Source organism: Ovis canadensis, chromosome 15 (assembly GCF_042477335.2).
Source record: "Ovis canadensis isolate MfBH-ARS-UI-01 breed Bighorn chromosome 15, ARS-UI_OviCan_v2, whole genome shotgun sequence".
Lineage (NCBI taxonomy): Eukaryota > Metazoa > Chordata > Mammalia > Artiodactyla > Bovidae > Ovis > Ovis canadensis.
In genome coordinates this window covers 72,072,368-72,092,667 of record NC_091259.1, presented here as the reverse complement: position 1 = coordinate 72,092,667, position 20,300 = coordinate 72,072,368, and the positions used below count along the sequence as shown (strand labels likewise).

General features: G+C 48.5%; 1 protein-coding gene across 2 annotated transcripts in view; it reads left to right on the top strand.

Moving 5' to 3' along the window:
* ELF5 (E74 like ETS transcription factor 5) overlaps positions 1-19,016 on the top strand; it is a 32,931-nt gene extending 13,915 nt beyond the window's left edge. For both annotated transcript variants that reach the window (XM_069554720.1, XM_069554719.1), the window contains exons 3-7: positions 4,784-5,017; positions 9,067-9,117; positions 15,739-15,807; positions 16,751-16,946; positions 17,627-19,016. In XM_069554720.1, coding sequence (XP_069410821.1) covers positions 4,784-5,017; positions 9,067-9,117; positions 15,739-15,807; positions 16,751-16,946; positions 17,627-17,723 — 647 coding nt within the window. In that variant the 3' untranslated portion in view covers positions 17,724-19,016. The remainder of the gene's footprint in view (positions 1-4,783; positions 5,018-9,066; positions 9,118-15,738; positions 15,808-16,750; positions 16,947-17,626) is intronic.
* The last annotated feature ends 1,284 nt before the right edge of the window (positions 19,017-20,300 follow it).

Here is a 20,300-nt window from a genome sequence, read left to right as displayed (position 1 = left end):
TTTATTTTCTCTGAGTTCATTTTGTCCAAGCAGTAAAATGGTCTTCATGTCATTCAAACAGTGTTATCATCAGCCTCTCTATCCTTCCTCTGATTTTTCAAACCTAGGTTATATATGTACATTATATATATAAATATATATGTGAAACATAAAACATAAATATACATACATACACTGTACTATATAAGCATTTGTATAAACTATGTACATATATTTTAATTTAATTATATGTTTATATATGTGCATGCATGCTCAGTCACTCAGTTGTGTCTGACTCTTTGAGACTCCATGGATCGTAGCCCACCAGGCTCCTCTGTCCATGGAATTTTCCAGGCAGGAATACTGGAGGGAGTTGCCATTTCCTACTCCAGGGGATCTTCCCCATCCAGGGATCGAACCCACATCTCTTGCTTCTCCTGCATTGACAGGCAGATTCTTGACCACGGCGCCACCTGGGAAGCCCCTTCTATGTATATACCTTCATCCAAATTGTTTAGCCTGTGTGTCCAGTTTGGTCCCTGTCAACCCAGAAGAGGGAGGCAAATATGATGCAAACTTCCCACCTGCAAAGATGGAAGAGTTAGTGGGGGCCTAACTCCCTTACTGACCAGCCATGCAGCCTTAGTAGAGTCAGGTAACCTCCTAGGCCTTCAGTTTCCTCCCTGTGAAGTGACGATAATAGCTATCGAGTCCCAGGCTGGTCATTTCACTCCCCAAGCACCCACAGGGGGCTAGGCCAGCTCCCAGCCCACCCGACTCAGGTTGAACAAAGCAGAGCTGGGCCCGCCCACCTGGGGGAATGGGGAGGGAGGTGACAGGAGGAGCCCTGAGTCGGGGTGAGGAGGGGGCAGTGAGCTGTGCTCTTGAGGATGAGCAGGAATTAGAAGACAGGTTGATGCCATCCTAAGTGACCAGAAGTGCCCGTGAAAAGACCTGGGGCTGGAGGCAATGCTGGCGGGGCGGGCTGGGTGGAGGGACGGGCGGAGTGAGGAGGAGGAAGCAGGCCTTCCTCACCGCTGTGAGGACGGGACGGCGCAAACACCCCACAACCAAACGTCTTCCCGCCATGTTGCTCTTCGCCCCACAGGGCCGAGAACAGCCCCTTCTCTCTCCATTCTGGGGGCCGTGGGAGGCACTCAGCCGGCGAGGAGAGCCGCCCTGTTGGCCCCGGGCCGGCCTCCCTCCAGGGCCGGGAGCCGCACACAAAGCCCGCTCTGTGGGGAGCTTCGGGGCAGACAGGGCCCAGGGGAAGGAGGCGGAGCCGGCGATAGCTTCCCAGTGTCCAAGACACCTCTGTGAATCTCTCAGGCCTCGCTGGCCTCCAGAAACAACACGGCCATGGCCATCTCCCCGGGCCAAAGAAAATAACGCGGGGGTGGAGGCGAGGAGCGGGGAGGGGCCTGGAGGCTTGGCGAACACTCTCCATGGAAAGAAAGAAAGAAAGTGTGTCCTCCAAGGGCAGCGCCCAGATAGGTACCCCCCGGCGGGGTTCAGCTCAGGACTGGGCGGAAGAATTGCAAGGTTCATAAGTCTCTCGTGGGAATACCAGGGAGGTGGAGGCCCCGGGTTTACTCCAGCCAGAACCCAGCACATGGAAATACAGCCCACATGGGGAAAGGCCGCCAGATTTTCCGAGGAGATCTTGGAGCCCCACCCCACGACTGATAGGGGTCCCTCCTCATCCAGCAACGTCAGCCTCTGCCATCCTGGCCAGATATCAACTCTGATTAAAAACTTAAGATCTGGGATCCTTTGCTGTAGTGCTTACACCCAGACAAACATCTCAAACATAAAATACAAAAAAAAAAAAAAAAAAAAACTATTAAGGGAGTAAAAATAACTGCCAATTTGGGGCAAATGGCCGAAAGTGAAAGTTGTTCAATCCTGTCTGACTCTTTGTGACCCCATGGACTGCAGCCCAAGCCCACCAGGCTCCTCTGTCCATGGGATTTTTTAGGCAAGAAAATGAGTGGGTAGCCATTCCCTTCTCCAGGGGATCTTCCCGATCCAGGGATCAAAGCTCTGTCTCCTGCATCGCAGGCAGATGCTTTACTGCCTGAGCCACACGGGAAGCTCTAAATGGTGAACAATAAAATACAAAAAGCCCTAAGATACAAAAAGACCAAAACCCAACCACCTCTTCTGAGGCACTAGAGCAGAAACAGGGAACCACGCGTGATCCCTGGGCTCAGAGCCTCCAAGGGGATGGGCAGACCACCTAAACCACCCCTCCCGCCTGACCCACCAGTTTGCTCCCTCCCTCACCCTACTTGAGCGACCAGGCTGACCCTCCTCCAGCATCTAGCAGGGACACCTGTTTCTTGTTCTCATTCCCTCGTGCTGCAGCATAAGTCATAAGAAAGCCTTGCCTGAATTCCTGGTCTGGTCTTTTATCAATTTCTATTGATTAAAGAGTCCAAGGACCCGAGTCTATAACAAACCTAGTGTTCAAGTTTGATCTCAATCCACTTTGTGGTAGGAAAAGAGATTTCTGGAAGGGCTCTGAGTTAGAAGGAGTCTCAGTTTCTTCCTATTACCCATGTGGGAGGATTTGAGGAAGCAAAGCTGGTGTAGGTCAGGGCACATAGTAGCCTGACCAACACAAATGGGTGCTTAGGGGCAGAGAAGCCATCTCCTGCTAGATATTAGAATTGCCACAGTTCATTTGGGGATAATGACAGCAAATTCAGCATTTAAAGAGAGAATCATAATAGCCTCGCTGCCATTTACTGTGGGGTCTAACTCATGAGAGACACTCTGTCATCCACACAGCCTGAGCCAGTCACCTCTGCCTGGCTCTGCCTGCTGCTTTCTCCTCAGCCCTCTCCTTCTCTCTGGCTCTCCGCTGGCATCCAATTCTCCGTCCATATTTCATCTCTTCTCTGTACTGACCTCTGAACACCAGCATGATAGAATAGGAAGAGCACTGGCTTTCGAGTTCAGATGGGTTCATATCCCAACTCTGCCCACCGCTGGCTGTGGGGCCTTCAGCAGGTCCCCTGTGAACCTCGGCTTCCTCCTGCGGAACAGGAACCAAACCTCCTATGCATCATGGATCCTTAGCTCACAATTTGTTGTTTCACACATAGTAGGTGTTCGGTGATAATCTTTGTTGTTGTTAAGTTGCTAAGTCATGTTCATTTCTTGGCAACCCCATGGACTGCAGCATGCCAGGCTTCCCTGTCCTTCACTGTCTCCTGGAGTTAACTCAAACTCTTGTCCATTGAGTCAATGATGCCATGCAACCAGCTCATTCTCTGTCACCTGCCTTCTGCTCCTGCCCTCACTCTTTCCCAGCATCAGGATCTTTTCCAATGAGTCTGCTATTCACATCAGGTAACCAAAGTATTAGAGTTTCAGCCTCAGCATCAGTCCTTCCAATGAATATTCAGGGTTGATTTCCTTTAGGATTGACCGGTTTGATCTCCTTGCTGTTCACGGGACTCTCAAGAGTCTTCTCCAGCACCACAGTTCAAAAATATCAATTCTTTGGTACTCAGCTTTCTTTATGGTCCAACTCTCACATCTGTACATGACTACTGGATAACCACCATTGCTTTGACTATATGGACATTTGTCAGCAAAGGTGCTTAATGATAATCTTAATAATAGCACTAAAAATCTTCTAGACTGTTTTCTAAGTACTTTTCTATATATTAACTCATTTAATCCACAGAACAACCCTATGATGTAGGGGCTATCATTATCCCCGTTTCACTGATGAGAAAACTGAAGGTTTTTGAATGAATGAACAAATGAATGAATGAGTACCATGGTAATTGCAAGATTTGTCAAAGTGCCTGACCAAGGACCTGGTCCCTCACCTCTTCCACACCTGATCTATCAACCTTTTAGTTTCTCCTGGCATTGGGACAGTCTGTTGAGCACCCGTCTCTGACCCTGGGTCAGCACAGCCACCTCTCAGCCTCTTGGACAGGATGGTGCCCACCTCTGTCTGGGGGCATAGGGAGCTTCAATGAAGGAGTGAAGGGGATCTGACCTTGGGATAGAAATTCCTCAAAACACCACCAAAACACAAGAATGGCAATATAACCAACACTTCCACCTCCCCCATCCCGTTGAGAAGCCTGCTCTGGTTATCCATGGTCTGCCAAATACTTGGGCAACATCTCAGCTACCCAAGACAGCCAGAGACAACACACAAACCAGTAGCTAGTGTGGGGCAGCTGTCCATAAAAGCAGAGGGAATCAAATCAGCTTCAAATGGTGCCTGGAACACCACAGGTATTTAATAAGTATTAATCGATAATTTTCTATGTGCCATGTAGTCTATATACATTAACCACAAACTCCAGAAGAGCCCTGTGAGTGGAGCATATTATCCCCATTTTGCAGATAAGGAAACTGAGGTTTAAATATCTGTGGACCTTGCCCAAGTAGAAAGGCATGGAACCAGGATTAAAACCCAGGCTTGTCAGGCTCTGAAGTCTGTACTATTGATGTCATGTTGTCTGAAACCAAATACCTGAAGGGCCTTTTTCTTTCTTCTCCCATAGTGACCCCCCTTCAAGGTACTCCCTAGCCATAATCAGGTTTCCCACCCCTCTCATTCCCTCTTCTGCCAATAAGTCTACACACAGGATGCCTCCGGTTTTCACTGCAGGATAGAAGGTTACTAGGGTCCCAGAAAAACACCCCAGGACTGGAGGCCCCATTGACTCACTGGAGAGAGGATGAGGATGTTAACAAAACCAGAGCCTCCTTCAGGGGGCTTCTAATCCTCTCCCAGCTGTCATCCCTCACTTGTCTCTTCCCGGTGCAGCTTGCGACTCCTACTGGACGTCCATCCACCCCGAGTACTGGACGAAGCGCCACGTCTGGGAATGGCTCCAGTTCTGCTGCGACCAGTACAAGCTGGACGCCAACTGCATCTCTTTCTGCCATTTCAACATCAGCGGCCTGCAGCTGTGTGGCATGACACAGGAGGAGTTCATGGAGGCAGCCGGTGTCTGCGGGGAGTATCTGTACTTTATCCTCCAGAGCATCCGCTCACAAGGTCAGTGTCCAGAGCACAGGGCCTCAAGGACAGGGGCTCGGGATTGGGACCAAATGACTCTGAGGTCCTGCCCCACCATAGGACTCACGTGGCGATATTTTATTAACTGCAACTGTTAACCCAGATCCTCTACTAACCAGAGCTTTCCATACGTAGAAGTTCTAGCACACTAGAATCAGAGATTGGAGGTAAAGCAGAGTGAGTACCAAGGAAGTAAGTTGAGTCCATTTAAAAAATAAAAAAAAAGAAAGAAAAAGAAAACTGAAACATCTTCAGGGATTGCCCAGGAACCAGGCTAATACAAAATAGTATGTTCATAAAGATTGGTAGCCATGAAAAGTGGACAAAAAGAGACTTTGGCTTGACCTTTCATTAAGCAGCAGAAGAAAATTAACTGGACTCTTTACCTTCCCTGTTTCCAGGGAGGCTCAACTAATTGCAATTTCCTTTCATCACATTCCTAATGGTCAAGGATCAATTGGCCAAAAGGTGGCGACAGTATCTTTATTTAACACATAACATGCCCTGAAAGGGGGTCTTCCCTGCTAGCTCAGTTGATAAAGAATCTGCCTGCAATGAGGGAGACCCTGGCTCGATCCCTGGGTCGGGAAGATCCCCTGGAGAAGGGAAAGGCTAACCACTTCAGTATCCTGGCCTGGAGAATTCCATGGACAGTATAGTCCATGGGGTCACAGTGAGTTGGACATGACTGAGCGACTTTCACTTTGTGCCCTGAAAGGGGCTTCCCAGGTGATGCTAGTGGTAAAGAAGACTCTTGCCTATACAGAGAGACATAAGAGACATAAGAGATGGGAGCTGAGTTCTTGAGTTGGGAAGATCCCCTGGAGGAGGGCATGGCAACCCACTCCAGTACTCTTGCCTGGAGAATCCCATGGAGAGAGGAGCCTGGTGGGCTACAGTCCATGGGGCTGCACAGAGTCAGACACGACTGAAGAGACCTAGCATGCACACACATGCCCTGAAAGAGCAGAATGTATATAGACAGGTTTTTAAAATCTGGAAAGGCTTTTTGAGAACATATAATTCTGTTTTCCCTTATCACAGATAAAGGGACTGAGGACCCAAGTGGTTAAGTAACTTCTCCAGGGTTACACAGAAAATAAGGCTGATTAGTGGAAAGTCAGTACAAAGCAAGGGCTGAGAGATCAAAAAGACCTTTGTTCCTACCCTGGCTCTAATACATCAGAGCCACAGGACCTCTGGCACATGGTTAAACCTCTGTGAATCTCCATTGTCTCACCTCTAGGGTGGGGTAATGATACACACATCCTCAGCCTTCTTGACAAGATTCAGTGAAACATTACCTGGCATAAGCAGATAAGGAGCCAAATACAGTGAATGACACCTGCTTTTGTCATAATGAATATAACCAAGAAGAAAAAAATAATTTAATAAATAAAGGAAAGATATTTCAGCTCAATTTAAGGAGACATTTCTAAAAGCACCTTCTTTTATTTCATGTATGGTCAAGTCCCTTCACTGTTCACCTGAAACTATAACAACATTGTCAATTGGTTATACTCCAATACAAAATGTTTTTGATGTTTAAAAAAAATCAGATTAAAAAAAAATAAAAAGGCTGTTTCAAAGTTATCATAGGTAGGAGGCTCCCCATCACTGGAGGTAATCAGGCAACCTAATGGTCCCTTGCTTGATGGAGGTGCTGTGACAGGGATTCCTGTTTGGGGAGAAACCCAAAGAGGACTTTCCAGCTCTGAGATTCTTTGCCCCCACCTTGATCTCCCCCATCATGAGTGCCTAAGGGCACAAAAGCCCAGGACAGGGCCCCTCAGGCACTGCTTGGCTTCTGCCCTAGAAACCATGGCCTCGTGAGGGCAAGGAAGGGACAAACAGACCTGCTGTCCCTTGATTTCCAGTCCGTACTTGACTATTGCCAGTGCCAGTGACCTACCAGGGTCAGTGTTCTGCACAGAGTGGGCCTTCCAGGAAACAAGGCAAGTCTGCGCAAATCACAGAGGCTCAGGGAGGAGGCAGGCTCCATTTGGAACCCTTCCAAGGGAACAGCCTTGCACAAGAATGCCAGGACCACAGAGAAGAGTACCCCATCTAGGAGAAGATGCAGCTTGGCACTGCCAGCCTCCGTCAAAGGTCAAGTCAGTCACGTTTGTCTTCAGGCCCCTGCAGGTCCTGTGCTGGGATCTCCCCTCTGGGGCCCTTCTGTTCCAAGCAATTGTTACATCAAAACGTACCTGTCCCTGGTCCCATCACCTCAAGGTCTGTGCAAAATGGATAAGTGAAAAACCAGCTGGTTTTTAAACAGGCCACAAGTTGCCTCTTCTTATTCTAAAGGATCCTAGGAGCCACAAAGCCACCCCCAGTGATGGTCTTTCAGGCAGTCTACAGGCCAGGGCGGTTATCGTGTTGAGCAGTGAGATTACTCCATCAGCCTGCTCAGTTCTCAGATCTCTATTTAATATTCCTTGGGTGGGAATGTGTAAAGTGTATTGAAATGCAGATATTGTGACCAAAGTTTCCAGGGTCCCAATCTGCCCAGGATATAGAGTCTTCACCTGTTATCCTGTTTTTCATCCTTAGAAGAGTCCTTTTTTGGACTATAAGTTATATGTTAAACTGGTTATTACCTAGGTTAGGCCTTGCATGTGTACATGTGTGCTAAGTCACTTCAGTTGTGTTTGACTCTGTGCAACCCTGTAGACTGTAACCTGCCAGGTTCCTCTGTCCATGGGATTCTCCAAGCAAGAATACAGGAGTGGGTTGCATGCTCTCCACCAGGGCATCTTCCCTACCCAGGTTTTGAACTCACATCTCATGTCTCCAGCATTGGCAGGCGGGTTCCTTACCTCTAGCACCACCTGAGAAGGCCGGTTTAGGCCTTATATGACCCCATAGATTAGGGCTCTGACAGAAAAGGACACGGACCAAGTTTTGGCAGGGAGAGGAGTCAAAGGGGGTCTCTATGCCCAGGGTGTGGTCTGGCTCCACAGGCACTGCAGTGGGATTTAAGGGCCCAGCATCAGAGGGACCCTGGTCCCTGAGCGCAGGGTCGGCGGGAAGGGAGGAGGAAGGAGGCGGCTCCCCAGCGCAGGAGAGGAAGATTCCCCCGGCAACCCCGCCTGTTCTTGGGAAGAAGGAACAGTGTATGGCTGACCAGAACCAGTCGTGCCGAGAACCAGCGACCCTAGGAGTCGGCAGTCACAGCTGGGCCCCGTTCCCGTCTCCTCAGTAAACGGAAACTGGCCCTCACGTTGAACGCCACGTTAGAAAACGGATGTCCTCCGGCCTGTGGTGCTGCGTGAAAACGTGATCTGAAAGTCCTCATCCAGCCCCACCCCCACCCCCACCTTCAGAGGAGAAGAGCAGTCTCCAGGCCCCGCTTTGAATCCTCAAGTCGGGTTTCTTAAGGCCTCCTGGGTCCATTCTTGTGTCCATTGTAGACCAGCAAGTCACAAGTGTTCAAATCCCTGAGGGATCAGAGGTCACAACCCAGATCATAGACAACGCCAACAGGGCGGTCAGGGTGGTTTTGTCACATGTTGCAGGCGAGGAACGCAAGCCTGGAGGCTGGGTGACTGGCAAGTCTGCCCAAGGGTCCACGACTCAAACCAGGGCGGAGCTCAGGCCTCCTGACCCCAAGCCAGGACTCGCTCCCAATAGCCACTCAAAAAATTCTAGAAGCTGCTGGGAGGCCTGGCCCAGGGCTCTCCCGGGGTGACCTTTAAAAACAAAGAGATTGGGGGATTCCCCGGTGGTCCAGTAGTTAGGAATCGGCGCTTTCACTGCTGGGGCCCTGGTTTGATCCCTGGTTGGTGAACTAAGAGCGCATAAGCTGGGCAGCGGCCAAAAAAAGCACCAAGGAGGTTGTATCTCTCAGGAGTGGCTTTGGGGTGGCCCTATAAGGGCCAGGTGGTCTGCAAGTTTCCTTGTGAAATAAAACTACCCCGCAGAGGATGAAATCACTCCCCTTCTCCCCAGCACCTCCCCTTCTGGCCTGGCCGCAGAAACCAGGGTTGTATGCCATGGTTAATGGATTTCTTTTTCTTTCCCAGGTTACTCCTTTTTTAATGATCCTGATGAGACCAAGGCCACCCTCAAAGACTGTAAGTAACCAAGTTCACGCTGCTCTGCACATGGGCTTGAGGGTTCTTGCAGGACTTCACTCAAAGGCTGATAACCTGAAACGGTGGGAGACTAAGAGAAGATGGCAGGAGCAACATGGTGGACAGAGCATGGGGCTTGGGTCTGTGGCTTCTTTATCCTCCCCTGGACTCAATTTCTTTGTCTATAAAATGGTCAGACCCTCGCTGGGTCATGATGAGTTCAAGTAACAGTGCATATAAAGTGCCTAACCTATGCCAGCAGCCTAATTGCTCCAAATACTGGTACCCGTTAGCAGTAAAAAAAATCATAATTACAAATTACTAACTGTTAGAGGCCTTGGGGTTGATAATGTCTAAAAATCAGAGCTCATTAAGCCGATTACATTTGTAATTATAAAGCAATGGAGGATCTCAAATGGCCTTGTTGACTGAAAATGAACCCTCTTGGTCTTACTTCTGCAGATGGAGAAGGTTTAGGAAAGGGAACTTCGGAGCTTTCATTTTTTAAAGCTGATGATGATGATTGCTCTTGGTTACTGAGACCCTCTCAAAGGTCCTGGCCTGGGGGCCTGACCAACCAGGACAAAGTCGCATCCATCTGGGGACTTCAAGCAATGTTCCCATCCATCTTCCATAACTGTAAGATTAAATTAATAGCTATGGTGGCCGTTTGTGAAACCCTTACTGCATGCCCAGCATGTTGCCAGGCCAGATATTCTATGTCCATTGTTATTTCAGTTCAGTTCAGTCTCAGTTGTGTCTGACTCTTTGCAACGCCATGGACTGCAGCACACCAGGCTTCCCTGTCCATCACCAACTCCCAGAGCGTGCTCAAATTCATGTTCATCAAGTCGGTTATGCCATCCAATTATCTCATCCTCTGTCATCCCCTTCTCCTCCCACCTTCGATCTTTCCCAGTATCAGGGTCTTTTCCAGTGAGTCAGTTCTTCCCATCAGGTGGCCAAAGTACTGGAGCTTCAGCTTCAGCACCAGTCCTTCCAGTGAATATTCAGGACTGACTTCCTTTGGGATTGACTGGTTTGATCTCCTTGTAGTCCAAGGGACTCTGAAGAGTCTTCTCCAACACCACAGTCCTTATATATAACCTCACTATTTGTTTTTATTTTTTAATTTTTGTTGGAGTATAGTAGCTTGACAGTGCTGTGTTAGTTTCTACTGTGCCACAAAGAGAATCCTCTGTATGTAAACATAGATGCCCTCTTTTATTTTGGATTTCCTTCCCATTTAGGTCACCACAGAGCACTGAGTAGGGTTCCCTGGGCTATACAATACCTTCTCATTAGTTATTTATTTTATACTTCGTATCAGTAGTGTGTACATGTCAATCCCAATCTCCCAATTCATCCCATCCCCCGCTTTCCTCCTTTGGTGTCCATATGTTTGATCCCTACATCTGTGTCTCTAATTCTGTTTTGCAAATGAGATCATCTATACTAGTTTCCTAGATTTTACATGTATGTGTTAATATATGTGCTGACTTCCCTGGTGGCTCAGAGGTTAAAGTGTCTGCCTGGAATGCAGGAGACCAGGGTTCGATCCCTGTGTTAATATATGATATTTGTTTTCCTCTTTCTGACTTATTTCACTCTGTATGATGGTCTCTTGGTCCATCCACATCTCTGCCAATGAATAACAATAGCATTATCCCCATTTGCTTCTATGGAAACTGGCGGTGCTGGAACTCACAAGTCACACAAGTCATTGCAGAACTGAGATTCCAACTCCTCTCCTCAAGGTCTACGTACGCTCTCATACATTGCACTCCACACCACATGCCCACAGGTGCACACAAATGCACGCACGCGTGCCGCCAGACCCTGGTGCTCACTCTGCTGTCCACTCAGTTGAGACCTAGGACTCAGGATTCCTCTGGGTCTGGGCCTGGCGCCACAATGATTCAGAGAACAAGGGATTTTTGACTTACACCCAACGAGCTAGGAAACTGTCAGCAGGGGCTGAAGGGATGCACCCCAGCCCTTCTCCGCTTGTTCTCTCCTCTCCCCTGCCCTGCCCCACCCCCACCTCAGAAGAGCCAGTGAACCAAGCCTGCAGGCCCAGCCTCGCTGCCGGGCACCTCTTGTGTTGGCCCGAGATGCAGGCTCTGTGACTGGACTGCTGGCCTCCTGGGGACATGTGCGTGACAAGCTCAGTGTAGACACTGACCCTCCAATCTCTATCCCAGCTTCTGGAGAACAGTGAGCGTGATTTCAGTCAACCACAGGGAACATATCCTCTGGCCACACTTTACCAGTCTCCGGTATCAAGGCAAACAAACCTCTCCAAATCACACAGACAACAGACAGCCTGGGCCCTGTTCCCATTGGCCCGTGTCAGGCACAGCCCCGCTGTGGGGACACATTCAAGATGAAGGTCAGTGTGAGGCAGGGAGAGCAACCCTCAGATTCTGTGGACCTCTGCAGAGAAGCTTGGGGTGGGGCGGGGCTCACCATGCTGCTGCCTCCACTGCCACCTTGGGGAGCTTTGGACATGGGAACTTCCCTCAACCTGGCCACCCAGTGATGGCTTCAGCTCCTTTATCCCCACCCCCAGCCCCACCCCCAGCCAAGCGGGGCCTCCAGCCTTAGCTGACCCTTGACTAACGTCAAATCCACTGCTGAGAAGTAGGAATGGATAGAACAGGACTGTTTGTCTCTGGCAAGACCCACAGGTGGAAACGCCCACCGTCCCACCCACCTCGCTTCTTGCTGATCAATCCTGTGCCATCCCATCCAGCCACATAGCTTCCGTCCAAAGCATGTGGGGGAAATCTTAAGAATTAAAAAGGTGACTCTCTTCCACCTGTACTTGCCATTTGGGCATTTCAGTGAAAGCTGTTGTCCAGTCCCCAGTTAATAGTTCACCTTTGTTTATCTTGACCGCTTCATTTGTTTTCTCTCTTCCTGAAAGATTAAATTGAAACAAAGGCCAGGCCTGCTCTGCAGGCGATGCCGCAGAGCATGGCACCGGATCTGAGAGGAGGGTGAAACCCTTTCTCCGTCTTGATCAACTGACCATCAGCCCTGCTCACCTCTGTTCACCTCTCTCCGCCTGGCAGCATCTCTGCTGTCAGCTGATGTCTCCTGAGCGTTCACTGTGGTTTGGCCTGTGCACTTGGGCCTATTTTCCCACAGTGATACAGTCCTAGGCTGTAACGTAGGAAATAGCAGAGGGGAGGCCGAAGGGACCCCGAACACTGAAGTCACGCGTTCATGTCATTGTTCGTTCCGGTGAACCATGCGCTGCAGTTACTTGAGCTGAGGGCTCTGATGCCAGAAAATTAGACGTGACCTCAGCTCCACCATTAGGCAGGCTCCCCAAATGTCTCCAGGGCTCGCTCCGTCCTGCTCAGCTGTCTTCTTGTCTAAGAGCTTTCTCTGTTGGCTCCTGTTACGATCACAGTGCCACTCAGCCCCTTCACCACCACCTCGATCCTTTCACGCTACTACTGCGTCTTTCTCCACCGCGTTTATCACCAATATGGGTTTGTCCACCGGCTGTTCCCTCCCACTTGGGCCTAAGTCCCCTGAGAGGAGAGAATGGGACCTGTTTCGTGTGGTCCATCAGGAGCCTGTGAGTGAGGGACCTCCAGTGAGACACCTCTGTCCTCTTATATGTGAAGTGGGGAGGGTGAGAAACATACATCGCAAGGGTGGGTGAGATTGGGTGACCACCTGGCCACAGCAGATGTTCAACACACTTTAATAACTATTCACTGAGTATCTGTTGGACACTTGGCGTGAGAGAGACGCTGAAGCAGTAGTTGTGGACATCTGCCTGGAACAGAACTGCTTTAGGTCCAAGTCCCGGCTCCACCTCTCTGGGTGAAACCCTTAAACTCTCTGGGCTTCAGTTGCTCCTCAGTAAAGGAAAAAAAGCAACAATACCTCAAGGGGTCTTGGCAAAGATGAAATGAGATACTGTCTGTGAAGCCCTCACCAAGCACTCAGCATTTAGAAGCACTCATCTGCTTGCAATGCAGGCACCCAGGTTCGGTCCCTGGGTCAGGAAGATCCCCTGGAGAAGGGAATGGCAACCCACTCCAGTATTCTTCCCTGGCGAACCCCATGGACAGAGGAGCCTGGCAGGCTACAGTTCACAGGGTCACAAAGAGTTGGACACAACTGAGCCACTAACACTTTGCACTTTCCATGGATATCAGCTGTCAGTTCAGGTGACCAACAGCCGACGTGAACCTTTACAACAGAGGGATAGTGGGTCCAGTGCTGGACACTGAGGAACGCACAGGTGCTGTGGGACAGAGAAGTGTGGGTTCCAAGAAGCCTTCCTGAAGAGTTTTGTGAGAACGGAGTCGGTTGGGTGGAAGTGGGAGGCAGGGAGCCTGTGCAAAGGCCCTGAGGCACGAGAGAGTCAAGCCTTACTGGGACCGTCTGACCCAAGCAGGAAGGAGTTGAGAAGAAGCAAGAGATAAACCTGGAGAACCAGGTGGAGGTCTGGGTGTGAAAGGCCGGACTGACACGGCAGCCTCTGCCTGGGAGACCACAGGGCACCACTGCAGGCTGTCACCCCGTGGAGTGACAAGACTCACGGGCACTGAGACCGGCCACCCTGGGCAGTGGTGCAGCGCACGGGACACCGTTCCCTCCGAGGACAGCATACTTATTTTGTCGTTCAGGAGTTATAGCATCGCCTCCCTACAGCAGGGATGGTGAGAATAGCGCAGTACAGTACATGGCTGCGCCACAGCATTTATTGAGCACTTACTGTACGCCCCGCACTGTGCTAGGTTCTGGGGATACACATGGGAACACAAATCCCTGCCCTCTAGTGGGGAGAGTCAGCCAGTGAACAAAATAAATACATGTGTTCCATGGCAAAAAATAAAACTAGGACTCGGAGTGCGGAGCAGGGTGAGTGTGTGCACTTCCGGCTCAGGCAGTCAGAGAGGGCCTCCCTGAAACGGTGACTTTGAGCAAAGATGGCGGTGAGAGCATGAGGCCGAGGACACCCCAGGGAACAGCACTCGGGGCCAAGGAGCGAGTGCCCCGAGGCAGGAGGTGCCTGTGAGTTTCAGAAGGAGCTGGGAGGGCAGTGCGGCTGGAGTGGAGGGAGCAAGGCGATGTGGGGATGGGGAGGGGTGGTCTGCTGCCACCTTTTAGATTTTAATCATATACACGTTGTGTTTGTGTGTGTGTGTGTGGCTCAAACAACATTTATTATTTACACACAAACAGGCAATTTGGGCAGAGCTCCGCATGGGAGGCTTGCACACCATGCAAGGCATCCAAGTCCTGCGTTTGAGGAGGGGGAGGGGAGGCCCTGGAGAAGGGAGGGGGGAGGGGAAGGGGAAGGGAGGTGAGAAGGGAGGGGTGGAGGATCCTCTTCCAAGACTCCACTTGCAGGGCTGGCCATTGGACCCAGCTGTGAACTGGTCTGTGACGTCTTCCTGCCAGCCTTGGGAGTCTCAGGGTGTGAATTCTGGGCTCCGTTCACAGCCCATATTGGAGGTGTGAGGACCGCAGACTCTACCTGTTGACAGTAGAAGGACCACCCCTGCTAGAAGCCTCTGTGGACATTTAGCTGTGGCTTCTAAATGGAGAAGGAAATGGCAATCCACTCCAGTACTCTTGCCTGGAAAATCCCATGGACAGAGAAGCCTGGTAGGCTGCAGTCCATGGGGTCGCTAAGAGTCGGAGACGACTGAGCTACTTCACTTCACTTCACTTCACTTCTAAATGGAAGGCCAGATTTTTTATTTTATATCAGAGTATAGTTGATAAACAATGTTGTGTTCAGCAACGTGATTCAGTTATACCTATGCATGTATCTTCTTTTTCAAATTCTTTTCCCATTTAAGCTGTTACATAATTATGCAACTATACCCCTGTCTCAGACTGCTACAGCCTGAGTTCTAATCTAACCCTGCACTGATTTCATGCTTTGCTTTCTGCTCTTCATAAGCTGTAGTCTCTTTGCTTTTCCCTGTGTCCTTTTTGGTCTGTTCTCCACACACTAGCCGGAGGGATCGTCTTAAAGTGTGGATCTTGTCAAAGTCCTCAGTCTTCACTTGTTGAATAAAATCCCTCGCCCTTATCAGGTGCCCATGTGACTTGTCAGCAGCTAGCTGCCCCTGAGGACACCTCCTGCCCTCCCTAGCACCCCGCGGTCCCCTTGGCTTTGCACTGCTGCTCCTTCCCTCTGAAACCCTCCCCACCTCCTGACATTAGCATGACTGTGTTCCCTCTAGGAGATCCGCCCTGGCCACCCCATCTAGCTGCAGCAGGTGCTTTCACCTGCCTCCATTCTGTATCTAATGCCTCCTTCCTTCATAACACAACAGAGGCGATTTGTGTTTCACTTGTATTTCCCTTGCCCTATAGTCCTCAGCCTCTGCCTGAGCGAGGACCAAGTCTGCCTTGTTCGCTTTCTGTTTCCAGCTCAGAGCCTGGAATCTGACACACAGTTGGGCCCCAGTGTTGAATGCATATTCTCCTGAAACCTACTAATTATCCTCAGAACAGCCAGCACCAGCTGTCTCCTGCCACAAAGGTGTCCAATTAATAGCTGCTCATTTGGTGTGACTTGAGGTCAGAATGTAGCCTCTAGATTTCTTCCTGCAGCTGTAAATCACTCTGTTGCAGATGCTGATTCCAGTTGCTTGAAAACAAGTGGCATCAAAAGTCAAGACTGTCACAGTCATAGTCGAACAAGTAAGTGTGCTGATGTTATTTGTCACGGCTAATTTCTTGAAACGATTCATGAGACAACATCATCTACTTCAATAAGCTTTGAGACCCAGTGTTTGAGCAGGACTAGTTATTTCCCAAACAACACAGCAGAGAAACTGATGATTACTTTTATAAGTGTTATCAAATTTTTCTTTTCTCTTGGAAATGGAAATAAGAGAATTAAGTAAATGTTTTAGCCAGACTGAATTTCTAAAGAAGGGTTTTTTTCGCCTGGTCTACTGTGGATCCTTCTCTCAAAGGTACTCCAGGATAACAGCAATTCTGTTAGCTTTCCCAGCACTGAGACAGATCTACAGGGTCAATCCTGCTGGGCTTGGGTCTAAGCATTTAACACGTGTTAAATCATGACCCTGTAACCTGTGCTATGAGACAGGTACTCTTACTAACCCATCTGAGAGAGACAATGACTAGAGAGATTTGGTTACACAGCAAGAAGAGGCAAATTCAGGACCCAATCCCAGGCTCCAGAGTCAGTTTTAACGATGATACAATGGAACAACAGAAATACTAGTTTTTCATGAAAAACACAATTGTAGTATTCGTCCAGCCAGATGGCTGTAGCTGTGGGGCCTCAGTAGAACCATACTGCTTGTCAGAAAGAGGAATGAAAGCATCATTCAACTGTCATGTCGTTAATTCCATAAGAACTGGTCGGGAGTTCCATAGAGCAGGGAAGCTTCATGAACCAGGGTCGCTGGTGGCTGTAAATTTGGTCTCTCTGTGGGTGTTTTGCAATTGTTTTAGCAGAAGAGAACATTTCACAGCTCAGTAAGGCTCCAAGTAGAACGTTCGGTCATAACTTTGGGACATAACTCCGTGAAGGAGGAATTCTCATGGTTTCATAAGAAGTTGTATGACTCAACAATTTTAATTTTTCACTTTTTTTTTTTTTGCTTCCCTAAAGGCCTCCAGAGTTCTCATCTATGGGAATTTGTGCGAGACCTGCTACTATCTCCTGAGGAAAACTGTGGCATTCTGGAATGGGAAGATAGGGAACAAGGCATTTTTCGGGTGGTTAAATCAGAAGCCCTGGCGAAGATGTGGGGACAAAGGAAGAAAAATGACAGGATGACGTACGAAAAGCTGAGCAGAGCTCTGAGGTAAGTGAACAGCACGAGGTGCCGTGAGTCTGCCGGCACAGTTATATAAAATGGCCAGCCGCAGAAAATTGGGCTGTCCAGGAGGCGCTAGTGTTAAAGAACCCGCTTGCCAACGTAGGGGACGTAAGAGATTCGGTTCGATCCTGGGGTCGGGAAGATCCCCTGGAGGCGGGCATGGCAACCCATTCCAGTATTCTTGCCTGGAGAATCCCAGGGACAGAGGAGCCTGGCAGGCTACAGCCCAGAGGGTTGCAGAAGAGTCAGACACGACCGAAGCATCAGCACACACATGGAAGACTACACGGCTCTTTTTACTTGATAACCAAAAGGTCATGAGACTACACTTTGGGTCTTAGTTTCAGGTGAGATTAGGGTTTGTAAACTGACACGCCATCCTTGCCCTTCTTGGCAGTGTTCCCAGGGGATCACTCTGAGGCCATCACACACACACACACATTTTGAACTGCATGTGGTGAGGTTCAGTCTTCAAGATGTCTGGGAAAGGTTTAAGTGTAAGTTGATAAGAGGGTGTGAAAATACCAGGGCAACCACAGACTGGCCCCGCCAGCTGAGAGGAACGAGGGGGGGAGCTTGTGTTTTGTCGCTTTCCCTCGGTGTGAACCTGCCCGCCCCCCCCCCCCCCCCCGGCAACCCACGTTTCTCTTCTGCTGTCTTCACAGGTACTACTATAAAACCGGAATTTTGGAACGGGTTGACCGAAGATTAGTGTACAAATTTGGAAAAAATGCACATGGGTGGCAGGAAGACAAGCTATGATCTGCTCCATCATCCAGCTCGTTTAATGGATTTCTGTCTTTTCAAACAATAGATTGCAATAGACATTGGACAGTCCTTTAAAAAAAAAAAAACACCTGCCAACGTGCTGATAAAATTTCTCCACATCTCAGCTTACGTTTGGATTCAGAGTTGTTGTTGTCTGTTTGGGGGTAATGGCCACAACCCTTAAGCAATTCTCTCTTTTTTTTTTAATCCAAGGGGAGGAGGGAATGACCTTTTGTGGTACCCTGATCAAACATCACTTCCCTAGTGAAGAGGTGTAGAACCACAATGCCCAGTGCCGTCAGTGCTGCTCAGAGAAAAAGGATCCAATTCTGCCATTTAGAGGCTTATCTGGTGCTCCCACTCCAAAGGCTCCAAAGTTTTCACATCGGTAACTGTGGCAGCTCATAAAGCAAAAAAAAAAAAGTGATTAGTTTTTAGTTAATGTAGTAGGAGGGGGTGAGATGTGATAAGATAAACAGACATATTTTAAATCGTTAAAGTCAAATTCCATAGTAAAGTTTCTTAATTGGTAAAGGAGCTAAGCCATCAAGCTGATACATAATTGGATTTAGCATAGTAAACTTTCTTAACCAGAATATCTTTTTAGCCACTCAGCAAAACCCCCATGGCCATCTATCCAGGCTAACACACTTAAAATTAGGCACATTCTTAATTCTTGCTGAATTTATTCCCCCTCTTCTCCAGGGTAGGGAGCATCAGATGTGCAAAGAGTTAATCAACAGATGCTTGCATCAATTTCTAAACCACTACTGTTTCTATGGTTCAAGCTGTCAATACAATAAAATCATAATTCACTGATTCTGTCTGTGGGCAAGACATTAAACCTTTATAGAGCCAGGAATTTCCTGACGGCTCTGTAACAGGCAATTAAACTATGAGTCTCCCGTTTTGTTTTCCTACCTGATGGGTACGCAAGCTCTCAATCGCATATTTCCTCGACAAAAATAGTGACGGTGGATTTACACCAGTGAACGTTCACAGGTTAAAGTCTGCACTGACGTTTTCTCATCGGTCACTGGTAGGTGAACCATTAGTGACTCCAGCGAGGTGGACTGCCACCAGGACCCCTTCCCCAGAGCAGGAAGCTTCATGTGAGAGGCACTGAGCCACAAGATGGACTGAGGGCCTCCATTATAGAGTTTCACGTCAAAAGTAACTTGTTTTTAAAAAATGTGAATGACTGTGAAATAATCTATTTTTTGGATTCATGTGTTTCCCAGGTGGATACAGTTTATAAACAATGTGAATAAAATATTTAACATGTTACACTGTCTCTGGATTGTTCAGTTTAGCAAGGCCGGCTCAGCAAACATTGCTCAGAAGCCAGGTTGTGTTCAACTCTTTGTGACCCCATGAACTATAGCACACCAGGCTTCCCTGTCCTTCACCATCTCCCGGAATTTGCTCAAACTCATGTCCATTGAGTTGGTGATACCATCCAACCATTTCATCCTCTGTCACCCACTTCTCGCCCTCAGTCCTTCCCAGCATCAGTGTCTTTTCTAATGAGTTGACTATTCGCATCAGTTGGCCAAAGTATTGAAGTTTCAGCTTCAGCATCAGTCCATCCTATGAATATCCAGGGTTGATTTCCTTTAGGATTGACTGGTTTGATCTCCTTGCTGTCCAAGGGGCTCTCAAGAGTCTTTTCCAGCACCACAGCTCGAAAGCATCAATTTTTGGGCACTCAGCCTTCTTTATGGTTCAGTGGTTCAACTCTCACATCCATACATGTCTGCTGGAAAAACCATAACTTTGATTATATGGACCTTTGATGACCCTTCTATTAATATTTCCTACCATTTAGGAGATGGAGATTCCTAGAGAGCCCCAAAGATGTAAGAGATATAGGGGAGTGATCTACCCCACCACCTTTCCTACTGAAGACAGAGTTCTCACAAGATGGAGTGCATGGACCAGTGGGGCCTACAGGTATGTTTTTGGTTTGCATACAAACACACATTTTTGTTGCTTGTGTTTGAGGTGGTGTTTTGTTTCTTTCTGTGAATTAGTTGCCTTATTTGAAAATCAGGAAATGTATAGGCAAATCCAGATCACCAATTTCTTTTTAAAAGTCAGATCTGGCATCACTAGTTTCCCAGTGCTGTGGCAGTAATTTCCTGGACTGGGTGGAACAGCATTTGGTCACCACTTCATGCTGCCTCATACCTTGAACTTTGTACCCTGTTGTGTTTAGTTTGAGGTGGTTTTTGATTTTTCAATACAATTTTTAAAAGTTACATCCCATTTACAGTTATTACAAAATGCTGACTATATTCCCCATATTGTACAGTACATCCGTGTACCCTCCTTTACACCCAGTAGCTTGTGCTTCCCATTCTTCCTCCTCTATTTTGCCCCCTCCCCAACTAGCAACCACTAGTCTGTCCTCTCGCTCCGTAAGTCTGCTTCTTCTTATATTCACTAGTTGGTTGTATTATTTAGATTCCACAAGTAAGTGGTGTCATACAGTATTTGTCATTCTCTGACTTATTTCACTAAGCATAATGATCTCCAGGGCCATCCATGTTGCTGCTAATGGCAAATTTG